The 25251-nt window shown below is 50.4% G+C and overlaps 1 protein-coding gene across 1 annotated transcript; it reads left to right on the forward strand.

Moving 5' to 3' along the window:
• Positions 1 to 8772: 8772 nt before the first annotated feature.
• Positions 8773 to 23519, forward strand: LOC144121917 (agrin-like). The gene is made up of 5 exons (XM_077655356.1): positions 8773 to 8975; positions 18633 to 18849; positions 19470 to 19698; positions 21877 to 21912; positions 22708 to 23519. The coding sequence occupies exons 1-5, from the start codon at positions 8962 to 8964 to the stop codon at positions 22947 to 22949; spliced, it is 738 nt and encodes a 245-aa protein (XP_077511482.1). The 5' UTR covers positions 8773 to 8961; the 3' UTR covers positions 22950 to 23519.
• The last annotated feature ends 1732 nt before the right edge of the window (positions 23520 to 25251 follow it).

Consider the following 25251-nt stretch of genomic DNA (forward strand, 5'->3'; position numbering starts at 1 on the left):
TGAAGCGAGACAAATGAACACCTCACCGCCGAAGCGATCGTGTCATCGGCGCAGGAAACGATGACAGCGACATTGACGATAACGAACATGAAACCTTGTAAGTTGTGCAGCATCACGACGCTTTCGGAATGATTGAGTTCCTTTGGTACTTAATTTTGCGAAGGACCTCTCTCTCATCTGCGTCAAGCAGTTAAGTGTGTTTCGGACAGATATGAGGAGGGTTGCTGTAAGTCTGTAGTCAAAACTGATTGTTTTTTTTTTTACCGTTAAGACAGAACAATGGAAACCATGTACCTCTCTGTCATAAAGGCGGTCAAGTGTAGTAAGTTCATTTTTAACCTCGGCCTGGTTATAATAGTCACCAGTTAAAGCAAGTTCCTTGGCACTTCGATGTTGTTATAAATGGGTTCGGCTGCGTATTGATCCAAAGAAAATTCCGGCACGAATTTTGGGAGGCTAAATAAATTCAGAACTGCTGCATTCAATTTACGCGCAAGTAAATTTCATTTGTCATACTGAGTTCAAAGAAATAGGCATCTTTTTAATTTTTTACACATGGATGGAAACAAAAGAGCTTCATATGCACATGTATGGATGTATGGAAACCGTAGGGTGAAACTGGTGCAGAAAGGCGATCTCATCGATTGCCCATAGAAGCCAGAATATTATATCGAGTATTACTTCCGCTACCCTGTCTTTACATGCCAAAATTATCTCTGCAATGTGAACGCACAAGTGTGACCGCGTAGCGCGGACGCAGCAATCGGTCGGCTCAAAGCTGGCGTGCAATGCATTTCTGTATTAATAAGCAGAAATATGAAGGATTTACATTTACAAGAATTTTTAAAGCAATACTTTCGCATATTGCATACACACTGATAATCCATTTTTCGTTGATCTCCACGTCCGCGCAGATCGCTGTTGCTCTGGTGTTTTTTTTTGCGCTTTCATTTTTCCTATTTTGCATGCTGAGATTGAATGCACCGTGATCCTGACTAGGCTGTAGCCGTCAGCGGTCGTAGGTCGCCAGTGCCCGTCTCAGCAGTTTACTAAGCACCCGGCCAGCATAATTCAGTTTTGCCTTTCCGCCTTTTAAGCTGCGCGTGCTTACACAGTTCTTTTCTTCCTGGAGCCTTTTTCGCTTATATTTGCTGCGCACCGGCTGCATCCGTTGCAACCGTCTAGCCTAAACAGCGTTAGCACACGTGCCGGGTGTGGCATACCCGGCTTCCTGCCTGCGCCGTCCATCAGCGCCGACGTGAGCCTGCCCTTTGATCCCAACGCCCGAACACACCGAGAATACAGCCCCGCCTGTTGTGACCACCTGCGCAGTGCACAGAAAGGGAGACTTCAAGCCTGGGAAGACCACATGTCGGGAGCTATAAAACAGAGCAGAAGAAAACACGCCCATTTTGCACAGCGATAACTTACAACCTTCGCTACTTGCAGCGCCGAAGAGAAGGCGACGAAGGCAGTTTTTCAACATAAATTTCTCGCTTGACAAATTCTACCCCGCTCTCCTCTTAAACCCGCCCCTCCACGCCATCAGCTGCAAAGCGCCTGTTATCGTTCTCACACTGTCACGTTTTCAAATTCCTTTTTTTTTTCTAGCACAGCTGCAGACTGGAACGGCCTTCCAGACAACGTTGCTATGAGCACTTGCTCATCACCACAGGTGGGCAACCTCATGAGGTTTCGACCTCATCAGGTCGACCTCAACCTCAAAATGACCTCAACCTCATGTCGTGAGGTAGGGTTGAGGTGAGGTCGGCAACGGCTCGAAATTTTGTGAGTGAGGTCAGCAAATCAGACCTCAATCTCAAGCGTGAATTTGAGGTTGAGTGAGGTGGTCATTCGGTGAGGTCGAAATTTTGAGGTCGAGACTTTTTGCAATTGCCACGTCTTATTCCGACGAGTGCCGCTTCCGAAGCTGAGTTGCAGGGCACCGCCGCAATGTTCACGCAGTGACGACGCTTGGTGTTCGGTTTCCCCTGTTTGGACAACCGGATGCCACAGTTCCCTCTTAGCTTCCGGTGCTGCGCCGTAATGTCTGTTCAGTCCGAGCCTACAGGAAGACGCACCCCTCTGGTCTTCCCGGAAGGAGCTTTTCTGTCACAGCACGCCACTCTCCCTCCCCCTTGCCCCGCTGGCGTAGCACCCGGCTGCCTGCCGGTCGGCTCACACCCCCGGGAGCGAGCAAAGCACGTAACTCACGTTGACACGCGGTAGCTTTGTTTGATGCCCCAAACAGATAAGTTCATTCCAACAAGCACGCAATAAATTCGTCGCAGCGCGGATGGCCCCAAGCAAGACTGCTTCGTGTTCATGCTCGTTGCCGACACTGACGTCATGACTCTTGCCTTGAATACGAATAAAAGGGATCCTGCTGTACATTACAAGCTGGCTTAACAGAAACTGGAATAGTCGGCACAGGCGAAAGAATGTGATTCAGGTGGTTCCTAACAATGACACCTGCTAGTTTGATTTAAAAAGCACGAAGCCAGAAATACCTGTAACACCGTCGAAGCTTTTGATCGGCGACTTGCCCTTTCGAATCTCACACTAATTATGTGTATTCCCGTTCCCTTATGCAAGCAGACACCAATAGAATTTCGCTCTTTTATCCTTCCGAATAACCTCTCTTTGGTCTCCGGTTCCTTGTTCCTTCTCGGGAATTCGCTTATTATGCCGAAACACCACAACACGAGGCGAAGGCACCAGCATAGCGGTGTTGCAGCGGCGAAAAAATGCAAAACTATAATGAATGTATGATGATGTGGTAGCTGATTTCTTTTCCTTTTTTTAATGAAGATGTGTGAATGAAACTTATTACATGCTCGCGCTGCGGTGCTGAGTCGCTGCTTCAAACCTTCTAATATGACTTTTAACGGTGCACATTTTTGTTCCCTTCTGTTTTTAGTATGCCATTTTCGTTTGTATGTTTCTAATCATTCTCTATTTCTTCTTTTCCCCTATGGAATCAGTTAGGTTGGCGGCCTGCCTCGCAGACGACCAGGCACAACACGTTATCTTTCCTCTATTTTGCAGAGACCCATCGATCATCTTAAACGGCTTCGCTGAATGCTCGCGCGGTGCTCAGGGGTAAAAACGTCGAGGATGCTGGCGTGTCATTGATTAGTTCAGTTTGAAGGAAAACAAATGATTGACTTAAAGCAGCTTGTCTCAGTCTGGTTTACGAAATGGTACCCAGAATTCTGTTGAGGCGTATGAGTAGTTAGGCGGTTTTGTCTTTTTTTGCACGGGGTAGGGTGAGGGTTGGTGGGTGGATTGCGGGGGGGGGGGGGGGGGGGGGGGGGGGGGGGCTCATAACAAGGTTTCGTTGCGGGGAAATTTGAGCGGAGAGCCGTGGTGATCCTGATAGAGAGAGCGGTTCACGCTGCCCATTCTAGGCCAGTTGTTTTGACCCGTGTGATTTTAATAATTGTCACAGTGTTCGAAGACGTAATCTAGCCGTTTATTTCAATATGCCGCAGGTTCACCGAGTCATCGGAGATTTCCCAGGATTTCGAAACCATTACCATCGCCACCTGGAGGGAAGTGGCGCAAACGGGGGAGGGTCTTGAGCTCCCAGGAACATCATCATCCTTAATTATTAGCGGCAGGTATTACTATTTTCCCGCACAATAATTGTCTTCGGTTTGTGGGTAATGTACAATATATTTAATCAATATTCTGGCAACTTTTAATTTCGTAGTGGTATATCAGACTTCCCCGGGCTCATGAGGATACACTGTTAGCATCATCATCATCGCCATCATCTGGGGAGTCAAATGCATGTGTCATAGCATTATATTTTCAGTATGATATACATGAGAACTGGCGCGTTTACCTCCTGGACAATCCGAAAGTTCTTAATGTGGGCCGGGTTGTGGGCAGTCTTTGTAATGCGTCATGCGCGGATGTGTAGTAATGTGGGATCCATATGGATCTTTAAATGGGGTGGACGGGGTGGATGGTGGCCTGGTATGACGAGAAATTACATCGTTGTCACGTGAGTAGGTGTGATGTCATATTACAGCGCCGTCACATGACTTGGTTTGATGGCGCATTACATAGACGTCACGTTACCTGGTGTGACGTCACACTCATATGATGTCAACACTAATAATACCAATTAGTCTTAGCGTTACCCAATTATATTAATTAGCATTGATTATGTGACGCCATCATCACCGTCGCGTGACTCGTCGGCTCGTGACGCCGCATGGCGCCGTTTCTTGCGGATACTTTTTTGCGGATATGACCTCGAAAGCGAGCCATCTAATGCTTTCGCATTAATAAAAGTAGCCGCTCGCTTCTACACAGACATAAATACAACGTGCCTCTGTTGGTGTACTACAGTCATCGCAGCTTGTTTTCGTGTTTTCGAAGTGTTTTTGAAGGCAACATACAGAGGACTGAAAAGAGCTAGCATTCTCGCTATGCCGGGTAGAGCTAGAAAATCGAAATATACTGATATGCTTCTGCGTAACCGTCGGATTGGAAAGTACATCGACGAGTATCGTGATACCTCCCCCCTCCTTCCAAGTTCTGGTAGATGGTCTAGATGGGCTGTGTTTGTCAAGTGCCGGTTCGTGCGTGAATGAGCGAGAGGCTTCCAATACGAACAAGTATACACGAAGCAGGTTGTCCAGTATTGACACATATAAAGTACTCACCGACGTACTTGTGGTAACCGCACATGGGACACCCCTGCCCGCAGGCCATATACTCACTGAGGGTTCATCCCAGATAATAAGCTTCTCCTTTTGCGTGCACATCAGTATTGTCTGTAGACACGTTATTAAATAATACCATCATTGTGGCTTTCCTGTCTCACAGGATTCTCAGAATTGTTTTTAACTGAAAAACTTCTTAATCGCGTTTTGTTTTGTTTTTCGTTAGTTTTCCGAGGTCGAGCACAATTTGAGGTTGAGTGAGGTGAGCAGTGGCCTCAGGAAAAGTGAGGTGAGGGCGCCTAAGGAGACCTCAACCTCAACTGATGAGGTTGAGGTTAGTGAGGTCGGCAAATTCTCTTTGAGGTTTTGGTGAGGTCCAGATTTTTGAGGTCAGATGCCTACCTGTGCTCATCACAGCTCGTTGAGAATCTAAAAAAAAATTCCTTTTGTAACGATAGTTTTCTTAATCTTGGCACCCTTATGTAACACCTGTTATTTTGCCTCTAAGGCAAGGAAATCAAATAAAGTGAAATAGTCCAGCTCAGTAGTTCCTTGCAACACTACCAAGGCTGCGATGAGTGGACAGGCGACGTTTTGGCGCTGCGGAACGTAGCGCCATATGAGCTCATGGGACAGCGTGCTTTAAATTCGCATGCACCTAACGCTATTTCAAACGGGGCTGAAACGTACGCTGGTGTTTAGCGCGCTATTTTTTTTAGCCTAGCTTGCGCGACTCTTGCATACGCTGAAAAAGCTTTTCCAACATGGCGGCGCGCTTCGAAACAGGACTCTTCGCTTCGGCATGAATTCGTCGTTCTTACTGATTTTTTCAGTACGTTCACAGGTCATAAATGAGACATAGGGCTTTCGTTTTGTCTCATCTCACGTACAGCAAATTCCATGAGCGATATATTTTCCTTATCTTTTATTTCAATGGACGATTCTGCCGCTCCTGGACCCAAAAAGGAACGTCGGTTTGGTGACAAAAATGATTTCAGTTCTTAAAATCAAGTGGCGCCACTAGGCTAAAGGTGTTGCTTTGCGGTTACAAATACAATAAACCGCATAACGTTCTGCGTAATTCCTGTGTTCAGCGCGCATGAGGTTTGGTTTATGGGTTTTAACGTCCAAAAGCGACTCACGCTATGAGGGACGCCATAGTGGACGGCTCCGGATAATTTCGACCACCTGGAGTTTTTTAATGTGCACTGACGCCGCGCAGCACACACGCACCTACCATTTTGCCTCCCTCAAAATGTGACCACCGTAGCCGGGATTGAACCCGCGTCTTTCGGGTTAGCAGCTTAGCGCCATAACCACTGAGCCACCGCGGCGGCTCTCAGCGTACTTTAGCGGGCATACAATAGTCTAAAACTGCCTAATGTTCTTTTAGTGTTTCATATTCTCCACACGCTACCATATCTTCACACGCCGCGAGCAGACAAGCAGGGGGCGCGGAGGAGCACGTTTGACGCACTGTCCTCACTGGCTGAGGAGGTTTCTAGCTTCCATAGTGCTGCGAGGAACTCGTGAAATGGAGCATAGTATCCGCCGCTTCTGCGACCGTTGTTCTTCGCCGGAGTCATCTCGCTCGGCTCCTGACGACGTCACGCGCCCCTTGCGTTCACGGTTTCACGCGTTCACTTTCTGATGGGTTTTCTCGTGACTTGATAAGGTTACAGAGTTCCGGTTACTTCCAGCGACAAGGACAACACGTACCCTGGAAAACCTCCTCCGAGTGTCCCAGGCTTACAGCGTGAACCACATATATCCAAGTGCCCACTATTCCATCGTTGCTGGCTTGCACAAGGCATACTCAGCAAGCGCCAGTACAAGAGGCCTCTGAACACAGTTAAGGAGGAGACTTTACTGACACCATCCTCAGGCTGACGTCACACGATCTGGCGTTGCACCTGAGGAGGCCCGCACGAGCGGACTTCGGGACATTCCACGGCCCAATGGTAGCGGCCCTCTAGCCCTTCGATGGCGAAGTGACAGCCACGGACAGTGCCTGATGATCGGATCACCCGTTTGTACATAGGAAATGAAAAAAAAGCAAATCGCAGGGAATGCTAACCATGCCGGAGAAACGTGGAACCCCCCGTCCCCTTATTAGATTCCGCCCTAGACTAGAGCAAAACGTACCTATGCCATGACGGAGGGCTGCCCGAATGCTATGTAATGGTATTTACGACCAGTGTCGAGCAGCTTAGAAATAATATTCAGGATTCCAGACTAATTCTCCTTTTTTATTGTCGAGTATTTATCTGTAAGTAAAAACGAAAGGGTGCCCCTGTTCCCATTCAGTTATTTCCTTCTGTTATCCTCACAAGCGTGGGCTTGTGCATGATTTCACTTTAATATGGTAATGATTATGGATTTTTATGGCGCAAGGGCAGCTATGGCCAAAGAGCGCCATGTCACAAGGTATTTTTCTTTTTCTTAAGGTGGGGTCAAAGACCCATTTTCCAAGCATTTCACCCTAAATAAGCCGAGCACCAGACGAGGGGAAAGCTTGTACCCATTGTATCACTGGTGGGTACCCGGCGGCACTGGGGATCGAACCCCGCACCTCCCGCATACGAGGCGGATGCTCGACCACTTCGCCACCGCTGCGGTGATTTCACTTTAATAGTCTTCTTATTTTATCAAATCAGTTTTGCCTGTGTCACTGGTGATTTATCTGTCCGCACTGCTGCTACTGCCGCAGACGGGTTGAGGACTAGCAAATTAAGTTGCCTTTGAGAAATTTTTCTTCAATTCTACCATTAAACTGCAGATTTTATGGAACTAATTAACTAATAATTGCTTGGCGTATCCGTTTATTCGGTTCCTATCGCCCAATAGGCATGCAGGTAATTTTTGTCTCGTTTTTCACGATGTGAGACATATATAGTTTCATTTAACGATTTGAAAAAAAAGGACGATATGCCAGTGTCTACTTCAATAAATTGGAAATAAATTTTTATTTTGGCGGTAAAAATGGAGCAAACGCTTTTGCAGCAGAATGGGGACAGATGAAGTTGAGTTTATACATTTTCTTCTTTTTACTTTTTATAGTGTATCGAATAAGACTCCGAGATGTCATAGATCTCGAGAAATCACGCCTTTCTCTTTCCTTCCGTTATTAATATAGAGGCATGCAACAACAACGAAAACGACAGACACCCTTGCGTATACACGCATGGCTTACTCAGCGACTACAATCAGCTCTGCGAACCAAAGAAGCACGGTCACTGTAAGGACGGGCTCTGCACATAAAGTAGCTTATACTCCGCCTCAAAAACCCTTTGCGCAGTTGTAGAAACCACGACGATGAATCGGTAGATGAGGAGCAAAATGCAGTTCAGTGCTTCCACAGTGTGCACATGCCGACACATGGCGCGAGGGTAGGCATAAACGTTGCAATAAACGTCTCGTGAACGTTTCAAGCTCGGAGATTTCCGTTTGTGAGCGTCAAAATGTTTCATGATCCCCTTTATTGATAGCAGGTTTACAATTGCCAGTTAGGCAGAAGCGTTGCGATGATTTCCAACCCATGCGGTATTGAAACAGCACACTAAGAATGATACCTTCGGCACACGTGTACAATGTGTCATATGAATGCATATGACTCATTGGAAACGTTTCTTTACAGTGCTAATGCACGCGTGCCGGTACGCAGGCAGCCCTCTAAGTGCGGGGTTTTCAGAAAAACGTTTGTAAATCTTTAAATCAGCGTCTTTGAGGCTGTATAAATTGCCACAGCCCGCCGTGTTTTGAAGCTAACTTCCCCGCCGCCCGACATACACAGTTACACGAGTGGGTGGCCGCGATGTTGGCTAACTCGTCCGGCCGCGCCCCGCTGCTTGACGTCCACCGAATGAATTTAGGCGGAGCGCATCCAAAGAGGCTTTAGGTGCTGTTGGGACGCTGGTCTACTTCGCTGCCCGTCGACACGGGCGCAGTCCGGATGCGGCTCGAGCGAGGTCCTTTCGTGGCGAGACGAGTAACCGCACAGACCAAACGCGCGCGCAACGTGCGGACGGCAACACCCGCCCGCGTCCGATGACGGCGCCGGCTCAGGCAGGCGGAGGAGGCGTCCCTCGAGCAGCGGTGCCCCGTCGCCACTGCGGAGGCCTCCGGGAACCTGTTGCGCGCAGCGGCAGCCGGGCACCCACGCGGTCCGGCCGCTTTTGGGCCGACGCTGCTCAGGGGGGGTGCCCCGTGCTCGTCGCCGCCGAAGAGTGGGCGGCCGCGATCGGGCGGCAGCGCCGATTCCCTTCGTCGACGCTCGGTGGAGATGGAGCGACCGGGGTGAGTCCCGCTATATGCGTTACACCCTCCTGCTGAACATTCGGTGGAAGGAACAGTTACTCGGTGGCTAGCTGCTTCCGGTGTTCCTCGACATCTCGAGCTGTGGCCGTGTGTCGCTCCGCTTACAAAGCGCGCCGATTACCTATTGGGGACATAGGTTGACCGCTATTCTATTTTAGGGCACAAAACTGTAGCCCCTTCTGATGGCTGATCTCTTGTTGGGAAGTCTCCGTTGCCTTAGCAGTGCTAGCTTGCTTGCTGTAAACTTGGTTTCCGATCGCTGCCGAGGACGAATGGCTGTTCTGTTCGAACAAGGCGCGCCCTGACAAGCCATTAGTCACAACACAATAAGCTGGAGAGGCCGGTTCCGGAACCGTATCGGGAGCGCGCCATTGTATAGCTACAACCGAATCGTTCTGTTTCTACGCGGAACTACATAAGGACTGTCGCACAAATTCTACATTCATAGTTTCAGTCACGCTGCCACTTAACTGTATGGTGCCGTATTTTATTGAGAATTTTTCATCGTAACCATCATAACCGTACAGTGGGAAGTTTTCAACATCATCGGTAGAGTTGCATTCTGAAAATGATTATTAGGTTTCTATTCAATAAATCATGCCACGAACACGTTCGGCACAAGTGCGTTTTGTGTCGCGCGAATATTTGCGTCAGGAAAAGGAAGCCCGAAAATAACCTTCATAATACGTAATAGTAATTCTTAATAATAAATAAATCATCTTAATAATCTTCATCTTAATGATTTGAATAGTCAATAATAATCGTATTAATAACTAAAGGGTTTGCTTAGCCACCAAGCCTCAATTTCGACGGAGCGCTGCGCACGCCTTTCGAAGTGTCTCTTGGTGCTGAGGCATTGCGGGTGCTCGCACTCCGAGGCGAAATGCCAATGACGCTGGTGCGCGTCTGTGTAAGTGATGGTTAATGAACCGCACAAGGTCTAAACTAATCCGGAGCTATGCACTGCGGTGCCTCTTTCTCACTTTTTTCTTTGGCTCCCTCCTTCATTCCTTCCCTCATGGCGGGGTTGGGGTGTCCATCGAGAATGAGGCAATTATTCCGCCTTTCCTCACAACAATTTTAAATATCACTCCTTGTGTGACGCTCTTTCTAACGGCTAGAAAGATTTGACAGGGATAATGCAGAAGCAGCCCAGCAGGAGGAAGTCGCCGCCGACTTCATCGTAATCGCAACTTTGCCGTTGACCTTGTTTCAAGGGTTAAGCCTGCACATGTTTGTGCGGGTAGGCGAAACACCTAGGGGCAGGGGTAGGGTTATGCGGGCATCAGCGGATTCGATTCACAGGCAACTCATTTATTTATTGTTACTGTTGTTCTGTGTGCCTCGACAACGCGCGTAAGCAGCCATTCCATGGCGTGGCTGTTCCCTATAAGCAGGAAAAGCTCCAAGGCTTGACGTTTGCTATCGCCGAGCCAAGGAAGAGTAGTAGCTTTTTACTCAATCCGAGCAGCTGTTTTTCCGCTAGGTCTGCTCTTCTGTCGTGATCAGAAAGGCTCCTTTAAAAGAAGAAAAAAATGTCTTGCAAGAGGCACCGGAACTTGCAACAAGCTTTGTGTCCATCGGTCGATTCGGCGTGCGTAGTCCATGTACAACCGGAAATATAAGTAAAATTTTCTCATAAAGCTTCTGAGGTATAGAAGAGCCAAATTAGTTAATTTCCGGCCTGTTAGCAAAAGCCATACAAAGCGTAACGGGAGGCCGATGCTGAAATATTTGTTCCTCTGAGGTGTCAATCTGAAGTTTTTAACTTTCTTATATTGACGATAACTGTGATGAAAACTAGTTGGAAGCAGGTGTTTAACGCCAACTAGATGCGACCACAGCATGGCCTCCCACTAAGCTCCCCTTTCCTCTCAGATCATAACAAATTATGCCAATCATTCTATGAAGCGAGACGTTGCTATAGAATAGCACGGTATAGAATACAAAGATTGCGCCAGTAATTTCTGCTGATGAGCTCAGTCTTTCTGTGCGGCAAACATTTCAGTCTGATGTGTTCGAGTGATTTATGGTTCATGCTGGCGGAATTTGCAACGAAAGTTGAAGGGAATGGTCTCTGCTGCAATTCAGGGATCTCTACTACGGTTCTAATATTTTGCCACGTTATGAGCTAAAGAAAACGACAAACAAAATAAAGTGAAAACTTCTATTGTATCTGGAATAAAGTGAAAACTTCTATTGTATCTGGAATCGGCGCGCATTGCAAGAGAACTGGCGCTGAAAAAAAAAATGGCTGCAGTTCAAAAGGGTTATTATACCTCTGCCTATGAGGAGCAGAAGTTTCAGCTTACTAATCTCTACACGATTGATCAAAATGCTGCATTACACAGCAGCATTTCCTTCAGCATCCAGATTAGAGAGTGAATTGTGGTGGTTGAGAATAACTGGTTTCTGGGCTATTTTGTACTTGGTGTTCGCATATTTTACCCCAGACAAAAACGCCTGGCTACACGAACAATAGGACATACGTGGTATGTATCGTGTTGGTACATCCTGAGGGTCTGTCTTTGTGGCCACAACTCTGTTCAAATATGAATGGACCTTCCATAAAGCCAGAGGAACGAGAAAGAAACGCGGTAGACTGGATGGATTAATGCCCATATATGTGGAATTGGTCATTCTCGACTTTGCACTCATACATCCCTGGTAGTCCTCGTATGCCACTCCTGGCGCAGTGCAGCGGTTAAGCGACGTGCCACTGCCCTGCGATGGCAACCACTCGCGACCAATCATTAATTTAACACGACGACGGCAGATTTTTTTTTTTTTGCAGAACGGGAGCATTAACGCTATCGCGTTAAAATACTCCACCGACCGTGATTCATGCTTTAGTGATCTGAGTGTTGGAATCAGGAGCACTGTCCGAGCTAGCACTCCATAAAGGGATGCACAAGGAAAACATATTGACTATAATAAGGTTCCGGTGTACGTAGTTTCTGCGCCCATCACTACCTTAGTGGGGTCTTTAGTAGAGTCATAAGTATGAAAAGCCTGTTCTTCAATTTGGCACATGCGTTCACTTATGGGAGAGACTTCAAGCGTTAGGTTCTGCGTGCAAGGCAAGGAGACTTCTGTGTCAACGTGCGGAAACAATGTGCGCAAAATTACACACAGCTTTACAGTCATTTTAGTTTAGGAAGGCTTCGAAAGTCAATAAAACGCCTCACCTTGAGCAACTCATCTCATCACTTAATGCAGCTTGCGTTAGGGGAGGCTCAGGAAGGTAATAAATGGGCCAGAAATACTGCGCCAGTTTTTGGAGAGAACTGTCCGGATGTACTGGGGCAGTTGTTCCAGCTCACCATGCATATACGATGAGTCTTTTGCAAACTATATGTGGCAGTTTTCGAAAGAAACTTTATCGAAATAAAATTTGTAATTTATGCCAGTTAACTGCCTTCTAAATGTCCCCCCAGCACGCGTTGTCTGTTTTTCAAGATAGTATATCTGATCATCGCAGTAAATGAACAGGGCACGCGATGCGGTGCGGATTCCAAGCGAAGGAAAGCGTAGCACGGTGGTGGTGGTGGTGAAAACATTTATTACGGATGAATAGGAGGTATGTTTGGATCAGCCCGTAAGGGACCGATCCGTACAAACACTAGGTGGAGGTCCCTAGTATGGGACCCCAGTGGCGGTTGCCGCCGCCCGGGCGCGCCCGACTAAGGCTTGTTGGGCCTGTAAGTCGTGGCAGCCGAGCAGGGTCGCCTCCCAGTCCTCCCGGGTTGGGTTGGGGATGGGGGGAATAGCGGGGTTGGAGGGGCAGGCCCAAACCATGTGATAGGTGTCAGAGGACACTGCACTACAGTGTGGGCAGCTGCCACTAAAGGAGGGGTCAAAATGTTTTAGCGCTGCCGGGCACAGCAATGTATTGGTGAGAAGGCGGAGAAGGAGCCGCTCATCCGCCTTCTTCAGGCCTTTACATGGACTAGGGTAAAGGCGATGACAATTTTGATAATATGTTGTAATATCTTTGAATGTATAGACCGGATTAAAATCTGGTTCCTGATCGGATGGGGAGGAGAAAACAGCCCGGTGAGAGAGCGCGCGGGCGGCTGCGTCTGCTGCCTCGTTTCCTGCCAACCCCTGATGAGCAGGGGCCCATATGAGGTAACGGTGTGCGGGGTCCGTATCCCGTATGCAATTTTGGTATATTCGATAGGCTAGGAAGGGAGTGCAGCCTTGTTCGACGTTCCGACAGGCCCCTCGCGAGTCGGTGATTATGTATTTTGAATTGGAATGTGGGGCCGCGAGAGCAATCGCGACCTCTTCTGCTTGTGTTACACTGCGGGCTCTGAAAGTTAGGCCGTTAACTGTGTTGCTGTTGTGAACTACCGCGGCCGTGTACCATCCCCCGTGGTGAGGGCCGGAGGCGTCCACGTAGTAGACACCTGTTTTGTTGCCATAATATCGGGCTAGCGCTTCCGCTCGTGCCAGGCGCCGACCATTATGGTCTTCGTGTGACATGTTTGCTGGAAGAGGCCGCACGTGGAGGGCACGTCTCCACAGTTCCGGGATGCGAAACCTGTCTTCCATTGGAGGGGTGTGTTGGATATGGAGTCGAGCAAGAAGGCGGCGACCCGACTCCGTTAGCGACAGGCGCGTGTACTGGTTTGTAAGGTGCGCCTCCCGGAGCTCCCGGAAAGTGTTCACCACCCCAAGAGCCATAAGCCGGCTGTTTGAAGTAGTGATGGGGAGGTCAAGGGCACGTTTAACAATTTTGCGAAGGATGACCTCAAGGGCGTCCTCCTCTTGTTTCCGTAGGTGGAGAAAAGGAGTCGAATAGAGAATTCGACTAGTTACGAAGGCGTTTGCCAGCCGCAAGGCATCCTTACTTCGTAACCCTCCGCGTTTGTTGGAAACCCGGCGGACCATGCGGCCCACCTGGTCCCCCACCTTACGGAGTTTGGCCAATGTAGTGTCTGGCCGCCTGTGTTTGTGGATGTAGAGTCCGAGTACCCGTATCTCATCACTTTCGCGTATGGGCCGCTCTCAAGAGAGAGAGATATATTTTAGTTGTGCACTTCTGTGAGGGGCGGAGGTGCACAAATTCCGATTTTTGAGGGGAACATTGAAGACCGCAGCGGCGGGCGTAGCGGTCTACTATCGTCGCCGCTGTTTGCAGGCTGGTTTCAATGTCTCCTGTGCTGCCCTGTGTGGCCCACAGAGTGATGTCATCGGCGTACAGGGCGTGCTGCACGCCGGCGACACCACTCAGCTGGGCCGGCAGGTGCATCATGGCCAGATTAAAGAGCAGCGGGGAAAGTACCGCGCCTTGAGGGGTTCCCCGCGTGCCGAGTAGGTAAGGACCATGGTCTCTATCTTGAATTCGAATGTAGGATTGACGATCCATTAAAAATTGGCTTATGTATTGGAATGTGTTGAGGCCACAGTCGGTGTGACTTAGGTTAGTGAGTATGATCTCATGTGTTACATTGTCAAATGCCCCTTTAAGATCCAGGGCGAGTACTACCCGGTCATTATGGGGGCATTCGAGGGGGTCAAGGACTTCCCGATTGAGTTGCAGGAGGACATCCTGTGCGGATCTGTGTGGGCGGAATCCGAACATGGTGCTCGCAAAGACTTGTTTGTGTTCAAGATATGTAGATAACCGATCCCGCACCATCGTCTCCATTAGTTTGCCCACACATGAGGTGAGAGAGATGGGGCGGAGGTTATCTGTGTCAATTGGTTTGCCAGCTTTAGGAATAAAAGTCACCAAAGCCGTTTTCCATTCGATTGGCAGGGGGGTGTCCCCGCGCCAAATCGCATTGACGTATTCCAGGAGGGACTGGTATGCCAAGTCGGGCAGGTTCGTCAAAAGCTTGACGGTGACCTTATCCCGTCCTGGCGCAGTGCCCCGTTTCATTTTGGCGAGAGCCGCCCGCAGATCATGGAGCTGGAAAGGTTGATCCAGCTCCGTGTTCTCTCTGCCTGCATAAGAGTACGCAGATCCACGGGGGTCTTGGGCTGTACACAGATACTGGTCCCGAAGTTTCTGTGCCAGTTGAGTCGTGTTGCCAGGAAAATGGTGCATGGCTCGCTGCAAATGTTTTTCTGTTTCGGTTCGTGTTTGGGTTGGGTCGAGTAGGGCTCGAAAGAGACGCCAAGTGTTTCGGCTGGACATTTGTCGCGCGGCCGTGTTGCATCTATCTACCCAGTTGGAGTCGGCGAGTTGGGCCGCGTACTCTGCCGCTTTCTGGGCAAGCTCGGCAATTCGAGCTTTAAGCTTTCTGTTGTGTTTCTGGCGTCGCCAACGGCGGACGAGGCTGCGACGGGCTTCCCAGAGGTGTAGAAGGTGGCTATCCACGTCCGTGACCGCCTCTGAGAGCTGGATGTGTGTTTCATGCGAGGAAAGGTGTGCCAGCAGCTGTTGGGACCATGCTGTGTAGCCTTGCGCGGAAATGGGTGTATTATCAAGTGAGTTAAAATTTTGCCTGAATTTCGTCCAATCTGGGATATGGGCTTGTGTTCTGGGACGCTTGAGGGGGCGTGTGCGTAGTATAGTGTTAATGATGCAGTGGTCGCTACCGAGGGTCTCCTCGGTGTTGAGCCAGTCTGCGTGTTGTATGTTGCGAGTGAAGGTTAAGTCCGGACACGTATCCCGTGTCACGGAATTTCCTAGCCGGGTTGGGTGGACAGGGTCCGTGTGGAGGGTGAGTCCCAACGTGGACGCAAGCTCCGCCAGCTTACGCCCGCGTGACTCCTCCTTGCGATACCCCCATTGCTGACTGGGAGCGTTAAAGTCGCCCACAATAAGCAGGGGATCGCGGCCCGCTACTCTTAGCGCGCGGCTAAAGAGGTCCGCAAAAGTCACTCGCTTTAGTTTGGGAGAGCAGTACACGTTGAGTATATGCAACGGTGGGTCCCTGCGGCGGACTGGTAGGAGGGTCACCATTACATAAGAGTACTCTAGTGGGAGGTCGAGATCCACTAGATTTGCTGTGTAGTCTTTGTGGACAAGAAGACAAGCCGCGGGATCCTGTTGGAACGTCGTGTAATTTGAAATTGTGGCGCCCAGGCCTGGCTCTTGGAGGGCAACCACGGCTGGGAAGGACTCGAAATTTTCAAGGTAGAGGCTGAAATTGGCCCGCTTAGTGCGGTCCTTAAAGCCTCTACAGTTCCACTGTGTTATTGAAGTTGACATGGCCGAATTGGAGATGGCGGAATTCCTTTGATTAAGGTGTCTCGCCATGATTTAAAATTCTTGGGGGGGAGGAGGAGGGATTGGCTGCCTCAGAGCCAGCTACTTGCGCCATCAAGGGGGTGATGACGGAAGGAGCGGGGCAGTTGTCCTCATTGTCCGAATCAATAATCAGACGGGTGAATTTTGAAGGGCGGGATACGTCCCTAATGGGTCCCGTCCGACGGAGGAGGCGGGGGTTGTCCGAGATGTGTTTTGAGACCACCGCGGGGACGGCAGATTTGACCTTTGTCAAGATCTGGTCCATGGCGGTCTCGATCATATATGGCAATTTAGAGGTTAAGCACTCCTCCATCGCAGAGATGGCTGTCACGAGGGCAGGCGAGATCTCCGCGTCGCTCTCCATTGCGTCCGAGGTGCGGCGGACGCCAATTTTGATTCTAAATTTTGAATTTTGTTGAGCAAAAGCCCATTCTGTGCCCGGAGCACGTCTATCTGTTTTTTGTATTCCGCGTCGAGTGCGGAGACGGTTACGGGGGAGGGTGAGGGATGGGAGGAAGAGGAGGCGATCTCAGCCCAGCTGCTCACCTGTTTGTGGTGTTGAGGCGCTGATGCCCGGGCGTCGGCAGCGCCAATTGTCTTGAGGGCCGGGAAGTGGCCAGTGTCTCTGCCGCTGGGCGGTGGAGGCGCCATCTTCTTCCCGGGCGCTGGTTTCACCGACGGTGAAGAAGGTGACGATGTCTTGTGGTCGGTGCCGTGAGCACCACGCGGCGTTCCGCCACCGGCACCGGGTTTTGAATGACTTGGCTGCTTGCCAGGTCGCTGGTTTTTTGGCACCTCTGGGCGCTTAGCCTTGGGGCCATGCACCTTGAGCTGCCGGAATTTTCCCGTGCAGTCGCGGGAGTTGGTAGCGTGGGCTTGCCCACAGACTGCACAGGACAGACTGCATTCATGCTGCGCCTTGACTCCGTCGACGGTCGGCGCCGTTTGGCCACACAGGCCGCACTTTTCATCCGGGCAGGGGCAGGTGTCTGCTCGGTGGCCCACAGTGCCGCACCGCACGCAGGCCGGAATGGTTCTCTTGTACGGACGCACAAGGGTCACCTCAGAGTTGTAATGCACATATCGCGGCACCACTTTTCCCACGAAGGTGAGCGACGCGACGTCGGATTTGCCAAGCTTGCGGATATCGGCAAGCTCTCCAGCACGCCACTGGATCTTGTTTTGGAGGGACTCACTGGTCTCGTGCTTGGCCACGGTGATGACGCCGCGGCACACGTCTCCAGTGAGTTTCAACTGGCCGTACATGGAGAGCTGGCCCTTCGGTGATGTTAGTTGAAAATCCCGCAGAAGCTTGTCCGCGACGTGCGGCTCTCTGGTGCCTGCGACGATCAGGTTTTGCTCCCATGTGGGGAGCAGGCTGAGGGATGCTGCGGCCTTGGCGCCCAGGTAGTCCGCGAACGCTGCTCCCAGCTCGCCATGTTGGTAGACATCCCTGAGAGCGACGGTCACCCGGGGCTTCAGGATGATGACGATGTCTTCTGGATGAAGACGCGGCAGTGGCTTTGGTTTCCAAGAGGGTCCGGTCTTAGACTGGGCCCTTCCGTGAAGCGCTGCAGCGCGCGCAGCAGCGCTGTGCCGTGTTGAGCGGCCTGCCGACGTGGCGTCCGCTTTCTTGGAGGCGGCGTCCCGCTTGCGGGAGCGGCGTTCCACTAGTTTGAAGAGCCTGGGGTTCTCGATGGGCGCAGAATCCGGACTCTCAGGCGTTGGAGCTGAAGGAACCTCGGACCAGGCCATGGCGTCCGGGTCGTAGCCGCGTTGCACTTTTTGGGCAGCCATCTTGACACGGGTGGGCGACTCACTCACGGCCGAGCGTCGGCGTAGGCGTTAGGCCTAGCGCCGTCGCCACGAAACGCAAGTGAGAATCGGCCCTAAAATGCGTAAATGTTGCCCCACCTGTGTGTGAGTGGTGTCCACAGATAGCTGTCGACTTCGCGAACACAGACGCGGCTGTGTTGACGGGGTTCCGGCCGAGGAACCATGGCTCCAGCCAAAAGTTGGTGGAGACGATGCGCTGTATGTCCACTCGCTTCGCGCGCTCACCCCGATAGCTCTAGCACGGGGCGGCAGCCAGATGAGGTTAAGTTTGCATTGACAAGTTGGCCGAAGCTGGAACAGGACAGGGTTTTCTTAGTGGCCAGTGCTAGAGATCTTTGTCGTGATGCGGACATAGGCGGATGATGACGATGACAGCTGATTATACGAGATTCCTGCGGTGGCTCCGCTCTTATCTGAGAGCCTCCCTTTCTAAATAAACAGCTAATTCATTCATTCATTCATTCATTCATTCATTCATTCATTCGAGAGACCCGATGGGCGTCTGTGCCGGGCTTTGTTACTGCTACCGCGTCCCAATAGCCGAATACTTAAATGCGGGGTCTAACTGCACCTGCTGCGTACAATATATGCAGGCCTTGTTGCTTCTTCTGGTGGTGCCCGCCTACGCGGACCGTCCGACTGAGCGTGGGGTGTGCCCTGGCTCTCCTGCTGTGCTGTGGCCTGCCGCAGGGAGGCGATGCCCGCCGGCGGCGCATTTTCGACGACTGTCCCGAGAGCCGGCTGCCCGTGGCTGAGGCCGATCTCGTGGTCAGCGGTATCGTCGAGCGGCTGCTCCAGGACGGGGCACATGTAGGCGTCCGCCGCTGGCACTGACACGCCATGGCTACCACCGAGTGGTCTGCTCTGCAAAGACCAACGCTGCCAGCTAGGCGGGATGTGCATGCCTTGCTCAGGATGGCAAAAATAGGTCCCTAATTCGCAATCAGTTCAAGAAAGAGGAAACGACCTGACTTTTCGCGTTGGTGTGGTGCAAGCCAGTAATAGCGACAGCTGAACGAAAATTTGATTCCACAATCTTGACTTATTACTTTGGGTTATACGAGCTAAAAAGAACTGCTGCTTGCTTCATTGCCCAGCCAACGAAACACTTTCAAATACGAACCCTGCGACAGTGCCAGTTCTTTGTTTTAAGCCTTACGTAGAACTTTATGCGGGACAACCTGCGTACGCGGTAAGCTAATGAAGAAAGCATTCGGGATTAAAGAAGCTGCTTCTAGAGCGCTTGAAAGACTGTATTTAGTGTTCCTTCCTGTTGCTGGCAGACCCTGGCGCAGGATATTACCTCCGCCTAATGCTGGGCCGCAACAAGCATTTCTCTCTCTCTCTCTCTACTGCTCGCTTGAGGCTGGAGGCAGGTGTGCAGTCCGTGTCCCTACCAATTGCTCGAGGATGGCACCCTCTCCGCGCAGGTCAGCGTTCGTGTGTGGCGCGCCCTGAAGGGTCCCCGCGAGCTGGCCGGTTCGGTGCTGCTCGTCGAGGGTCTGGACAACGAAGCCCTGTGCGGCACCCGGCTTGCCCACGGGGACTCCCGTCTCTTCCTGCTCAAGGGTGGAGCCTCGGAGGGACGCACCCGGCTGCTGTCGTCGCCTCTGCGGCTCACGCTGCCCAACTTGGACAGGCTGCAGGCCGCCGTCAAAGGTCAGTGCACCGCGATGGTGCCTCAGCAGAAAAACAAAGCTGGCGATCAAGATGCGCTCGCGAACAGTTTCTGCGGCTAATGAGCGTGAAGGGAATGCTTCTGCTATGGTCATTTCTTGGGGAACTTACGAGTCAATCAAACCGTAAGTCAATGGCTTGCGCTCGTCGCGTCATTGTCGTTCCAGTAGAAGTCGCCCAGGGTCATTGCAAAGGTTGGGAGACCAATCACAGCAGTGGCCAGCTTGCAGGCCTCCAGGCCGGGGAGGGGATGCATGACACAAGGCAGACGTATATATGAAGACGAAATGACGTTGAATGGGAAATGGGAGCTATAAACATAGAATACATGCAGCTGCCAATATCGACACACTAATCCGAACATCGTCCCGAAACCACGGCGAAGCCGATGCCGATACTGAAGAATTTTCCGTAAGGTCAAACGTTATCGAGTAGAAAAAAACATCCCAGCGACCACTGGGGGCGCTGCGATGCGAAACCACTCACCTAAGACCACTCAGTTGTCGCAGTCTTGCGCTGTGTTGTAATTGGTAACAACTTAATTGGCGCCAGCTTAACAGGTGGCGCCATTTTGAGTGCGCCTGTAGTGGCTGCGTGTAAGCACAGGTGGCGTGCGCGACCGCACTGACACAGAATATAAGGACATGGATGCTGATAACTATAGTCGTCGTCGCCGTCTTCCTCGTCATTCATGCGTTACTTCTGCGCTTCCAAAGGCTTGACAGCAGCTGTATCCATGCAATTGATCTGCATGAGTAAAGAGTTAAGAAGACTTGTCCATGTCACCAACAAAAGCTTTGGTTTGACTTGTGGAGGTTTAACGTCCCAAAAAGACTTTTTAGACTGTGAGGGCCGCCGTAGTGGAGGGCTCGGGAAATTTCGGCCACGTGGGGTTATTAAAGTGCACTGACAACGCACAGTACACGGACCTCTAAAATTTCGCCTCCATCGAAATTGGACCACCGCGGCCGGGATCGAACCCGCATATTTCGGGTCAGCAGCCGAGTGCCAGTACCACTGAGCCTCCGCGGCAGCTCACCCAGAGCTTTGTGTAGCCGCATACGAATCTGAGAAGGCGGCTAACATGCAGGGCCGAACGCTTCGCTATGGACGAAGAACAGCGGGTAAGCGCTACGGCGCCTCAAGCAAGGAAAGCAGCGAGGGAGGCTGAGCGCTTTGACCGGCGCGAAAAATAGAAGCAGATGACAGCGGCAGCACGTAAAGAATCAAAAGCAGTGAGTGACGTTGAGCGGACTGTCCAGATAGAAGAGAAGAGGCTGATGGCGGAAGCTCCTCAAGCCGCGAAAGCAGCCAGAGACCAGGCGCGCTGCGCAGCTCACAGAACAGTAGCGGCCGACGGTGGCGGCATGTCCTGCAGCTCAAGGACCTGCCCGATAGCCCAGTGCGGCTACCGCCACTTATGAACCACCCTAGAACGAACCACTGCTTCCCAGCTATGCATTTCATGCTTAGGCCTACTCTTGAAGAAGACTTCGACTACAGTGTTTTTACTTTCAGAAAGTGCTTCGTTTTATTTGCTGATGCCCCCTTTTCCACTGCATGCCTTGATGTACAGAAAGCTTACGTTGAAACGGTGCTCCGCCTTCGCTTCCACAAGCGGAACGGTGGAATGGCGCAGTCCTAGTAGCATGGCGCGCATTAGTGCCGCAATGTGGCAAACGCATCGTCTTGCAAAATATCACTTTGTGTTTCCGACGCATGTTTTTTTCCATTATGTCGTCGTGCAGTCTCTATTGTGCTGAAGTATGTTGTCTCTAGCATCTGGATAATAAAATCTAGTCTACCCACGGATAGAAAAATGCACCATAAAAAACTTCTGCGTTTATAGCGCAACAGTTCGGAAATTCTGCACTTAATTTATGACGAGGCTTCTCGTTTCACTGAAGAAAATGAGTGTTAAAAACAAAGCCCCTAAAAATGCTGTCTTTGATGCTTACTGTACAGGCGTCGTGCGTACTATAGGCATGAAAGCATGTGTACGATTCGTGTGCAAGGTGTCCGAAGATGAAATGCACGCGGAAATTTTAACACACCGTCGGAAAAGTGGCGGAACATGGTAATCTAGTTAAACGGTAACAGCGATCCTGATTTTGGTCGGCACATTCACTCACGCATTTCCTTCCTCTGTTTTCTTTCCAGGAGAGTCGTACAAGAGGCGACTGCACGAGCGAGATCGTGAGTACACAAAAGAAACTGCAGTGCAGTGCGGATGTTTTCTTTGCTATTGTATTGAGAAAGAACAGCTATGTTCCTGCTCGCCTAAAAGCGCCAATGACGTCACACTCTAGATTAATGTACTTCCTTGAATTTGTTTTACTGTGCCCGGTGCTCACAGCCTTTTACCCCAGCAAAGGGGCGTGAGGGTGACTGAAATATCTACACAATAGTTGTTTTGTCATACTTACCTAGGACAACATTGACTTTACAAATTATTTTCCTCCTTAACGGAGAGGTTAACAGAACGTGTCGCTTCAAAAGGTGCTGGTTCTTCTTTTATTTAATGCATTCTCAAAAGAAAGGTGCGTGCCTAAAAAGCTAACTGGACGGTTTCTCTCAACATGCTTTAGTTGGAGTAGTGAGCTTGAGCAGCGTGTAAACGTTTAATCCTACGCGGGAGTTATACCGCTGAGAGCTCTGCGGCTGCCGTTGATATGACGTGGAGTGTAGGCACTCGTGACACCTCAATGCCTCAGTAAGGACAGAATCGTGCGAAGGGGCCTTCGTCAGGCGCTCCCCTTGCAGTGGATAATGAGAATGACAATGAGCGCTTAGTCGACCGAGTCAACGTCAGATTCCCCGATGGCAGACTCGGTCATCGAGCCTGTCATTTATGGAAATTCTTTGAAAAATGTGGTACACGTGAACCACACACGACATGTACCACTTATGTCGCGTTGCGGGGTTTAGACCTGGAATACCCAGTGTACAGCAGGAGCTCTTCCCAGTCCTTGCCCTCGCCTTTCCGCGCAGTGCCGTGCGAGGCCAAGTACTGTCCCTGGAACGGGGACTGCAGCGAGGACCGGCTGGGCGGCGCCCGCTGCATCTGCCCGTCTTCGTGCGGCTTCGAGTCGGCGCCCGTGTGCGCCCTGGACGGGGTCACGTACTCCAACCGCTGCAAGATGCGCCTCGACTCATGCCGCAAGCAGAAGAGGCTGTGGAGCCGCCACGAGGGCGCCTGTCAGGCCACCCCTCCGTACGGGTCGCCCTACTGACCGCCAGGCGGCCGGTAAAGGTCGCGTTGTTGGTTCAGAGGCACAAATGACCAGTTGTGGCTTGTTTGCTGGCTTAGCGCTTTTATCCACCTTCACGAAACTCTAAGCGGGTGACGCTTAAACGCACATCACCAAAACGCAGCAGTTGCAACAGATTTTGAGTGAAAAGGTCTACTGTGTTCATTATTAAGAGCAATGCAATGGGTTCTTTATTTGAAGTTGCCACGGAACCATGCGATACCTCGATATTTATTCATAGCTTCATGCCAGAAAAATCCTTGTCGGGAGTAGAGAGACCGGAAAGGCAGAGAGGTTGGCCTGAAAAATAAATATCTGGCCTGCTACTCTGCACTGGGGAACGGGAAGAGGAGAAAAAAGAGGGTCACGATGGGGGGTGTTGATGATGGGAGGAGGCAGACGAATGAATACATAAAGAATAAAAAAAAACAAGGCACACTTTCTTACATCACACACGCGAGGCAAGACCCGTGTCGCTCAAAAACCGTGAGAGCGCTCGCGCGTGTATTACTCGCGTATTACTCGCGTATTACTCCTTGTCAGGATTAATACTTTATGTGCTTCGATGAAGGAATTACTGGCTCGATACTAAGCAGCAACACTTTTGGCTGCTGTTTCAATAATGAAAAACGAAACGTAGTAACGCTACTCAGGCTATTTAGTCCGAGTGCAGCTTTCAGATGTCGCATTGTGGAAGTAACATCCCATAGAGATGCTGCTAAAACGGACGTGTCACACACCACGTGTCCAAATGCGTTCTCAACATGGCTACTGTCAAAGATAATTCAGACGCTTAATTTGTATTCGACGGGGAACTCTGTGTGCTTTACTGTCAGCTTCTCAGACCCATAACAGTGGCAGATTGCTAAGCTTGAGCTGTTGTGGTTACGTAATCAGCGGAAAGAAGTAGTCGAGTTATGTGTCTGAATATAATGTCAGTGCTCCTCTATAATTTTTCCAGCAATATTCAGCTTCTATGACCCTCCGGTACATAGGTTGCAACTCGAACATCTGCGCACTGCATTTACTAGGATTTCGGCATTATTGCTCTTTCTTCACACAAGAAATCATCACTAAATAGGACAACCGAAGGTTCAAGACCGTGTCCAAAGACTTGCTTCCCATAAATAGTTGGCAAAATGCAACGAGTCAATAAAAGCTACCCTCAGCCTTCAAGAACTGCTGTTGTGACAACAAAACTTGCTTGATATTGGCGCGCAGAAAGACAGGGCTAAAATTACCTACGCGGCAACAAGCATCAATTTTCCGTCAAGCGCTCTAGTTGGGCGAGAATTGCCGGCAGAGTAACTGGCTGATTCGGCTCATCAACCTTGGTCAAGCAAGCAAGATAGTTTAATTACTACTGGAGATGAAATGTAGCGAGTGCATCTCTCACTCATTCTCCTATCAAACTTCGTCACTCGTCAAAAAATAAAAGGAATTGATTTTGTTGAAATCAACAACAGTTAACCCCTGTTCTGTCGTGACTGCTTCTTAGCAACCTGCGCGGCAAATGCAGCTTTGTCGGCTGTGATTGCAATGAAGGCGCTTTCGTTGCTGGAGCTAAAAGCGCCTGTGACAGTGTGCCTGCCTTTATTTGGGTGGAGAATTGTTACTCGAGGTTCATGGCAATGCGACAGCCCATCCAATCCGGATCGGTCAGGGAGGACAAGCAACCAAAGAAAGAGAAGGGTGAGTGTCCGGTACTGTTCAAAGGCCCCATTAGTCCGTGAAACGACGGAAATACCAAGGCCAAGGTCAGTTATCATCGCTTAAGGTACGGTAAAACCTCGTTGATCCGGATTTCACTGTAACGGAGAAAATATCGGAATTAATCGAATGTCAAAATATCAAGTGGACAGAAAGAAAGTATAACAAAGTGCCATAGATCGACATATACTTTCATTTCTTTTAACGATCTGTAGTCATTGATTGCTTCGTGTCCGAAATTTTCACCTCAATAACTAATTTTCGCACTTCCGCCAAATAGTGCAGTGCGCGCACTGTCCGATAAACCAGCACATATGTTCTATAGGTCATTTGGTCCATCAACAGCCAGCCCCTCCTCCTCCGATTTTTTCACACAACACAAACAGCCCACGACAAAAAAAAAAAGCTCTGCATACGCGCACGGGATGAAATGTCAAACGATTACAGTCTATGCGATAACGCGAAGGACAATAATAGAGAGAGATAGCCGAGCGTTTTTACGGCCAGCGGAGAGGAGCGGACGAGCGCAGACGCCACTGCGCATGCGCACATCGCTGGGCCGGCCAGCGTTTTT

The sequence above is a fragment of the Amblyomma americanum genome, chromosome 2 (assembly GCF_052857255.1).
Source record: "Amblyomma americanum isolate KBUSLIRL-KWMA chromosome 2, ASM5285725v1, whole genome shotgun sequence".
In the NCBI taxonomy this organism is placed as follows: Eukaryota; Metazoa; Arthropoda; class Arachnida; order Ixodida; family Ixodidae; genus Amblyomma; species Amblyomma americanum.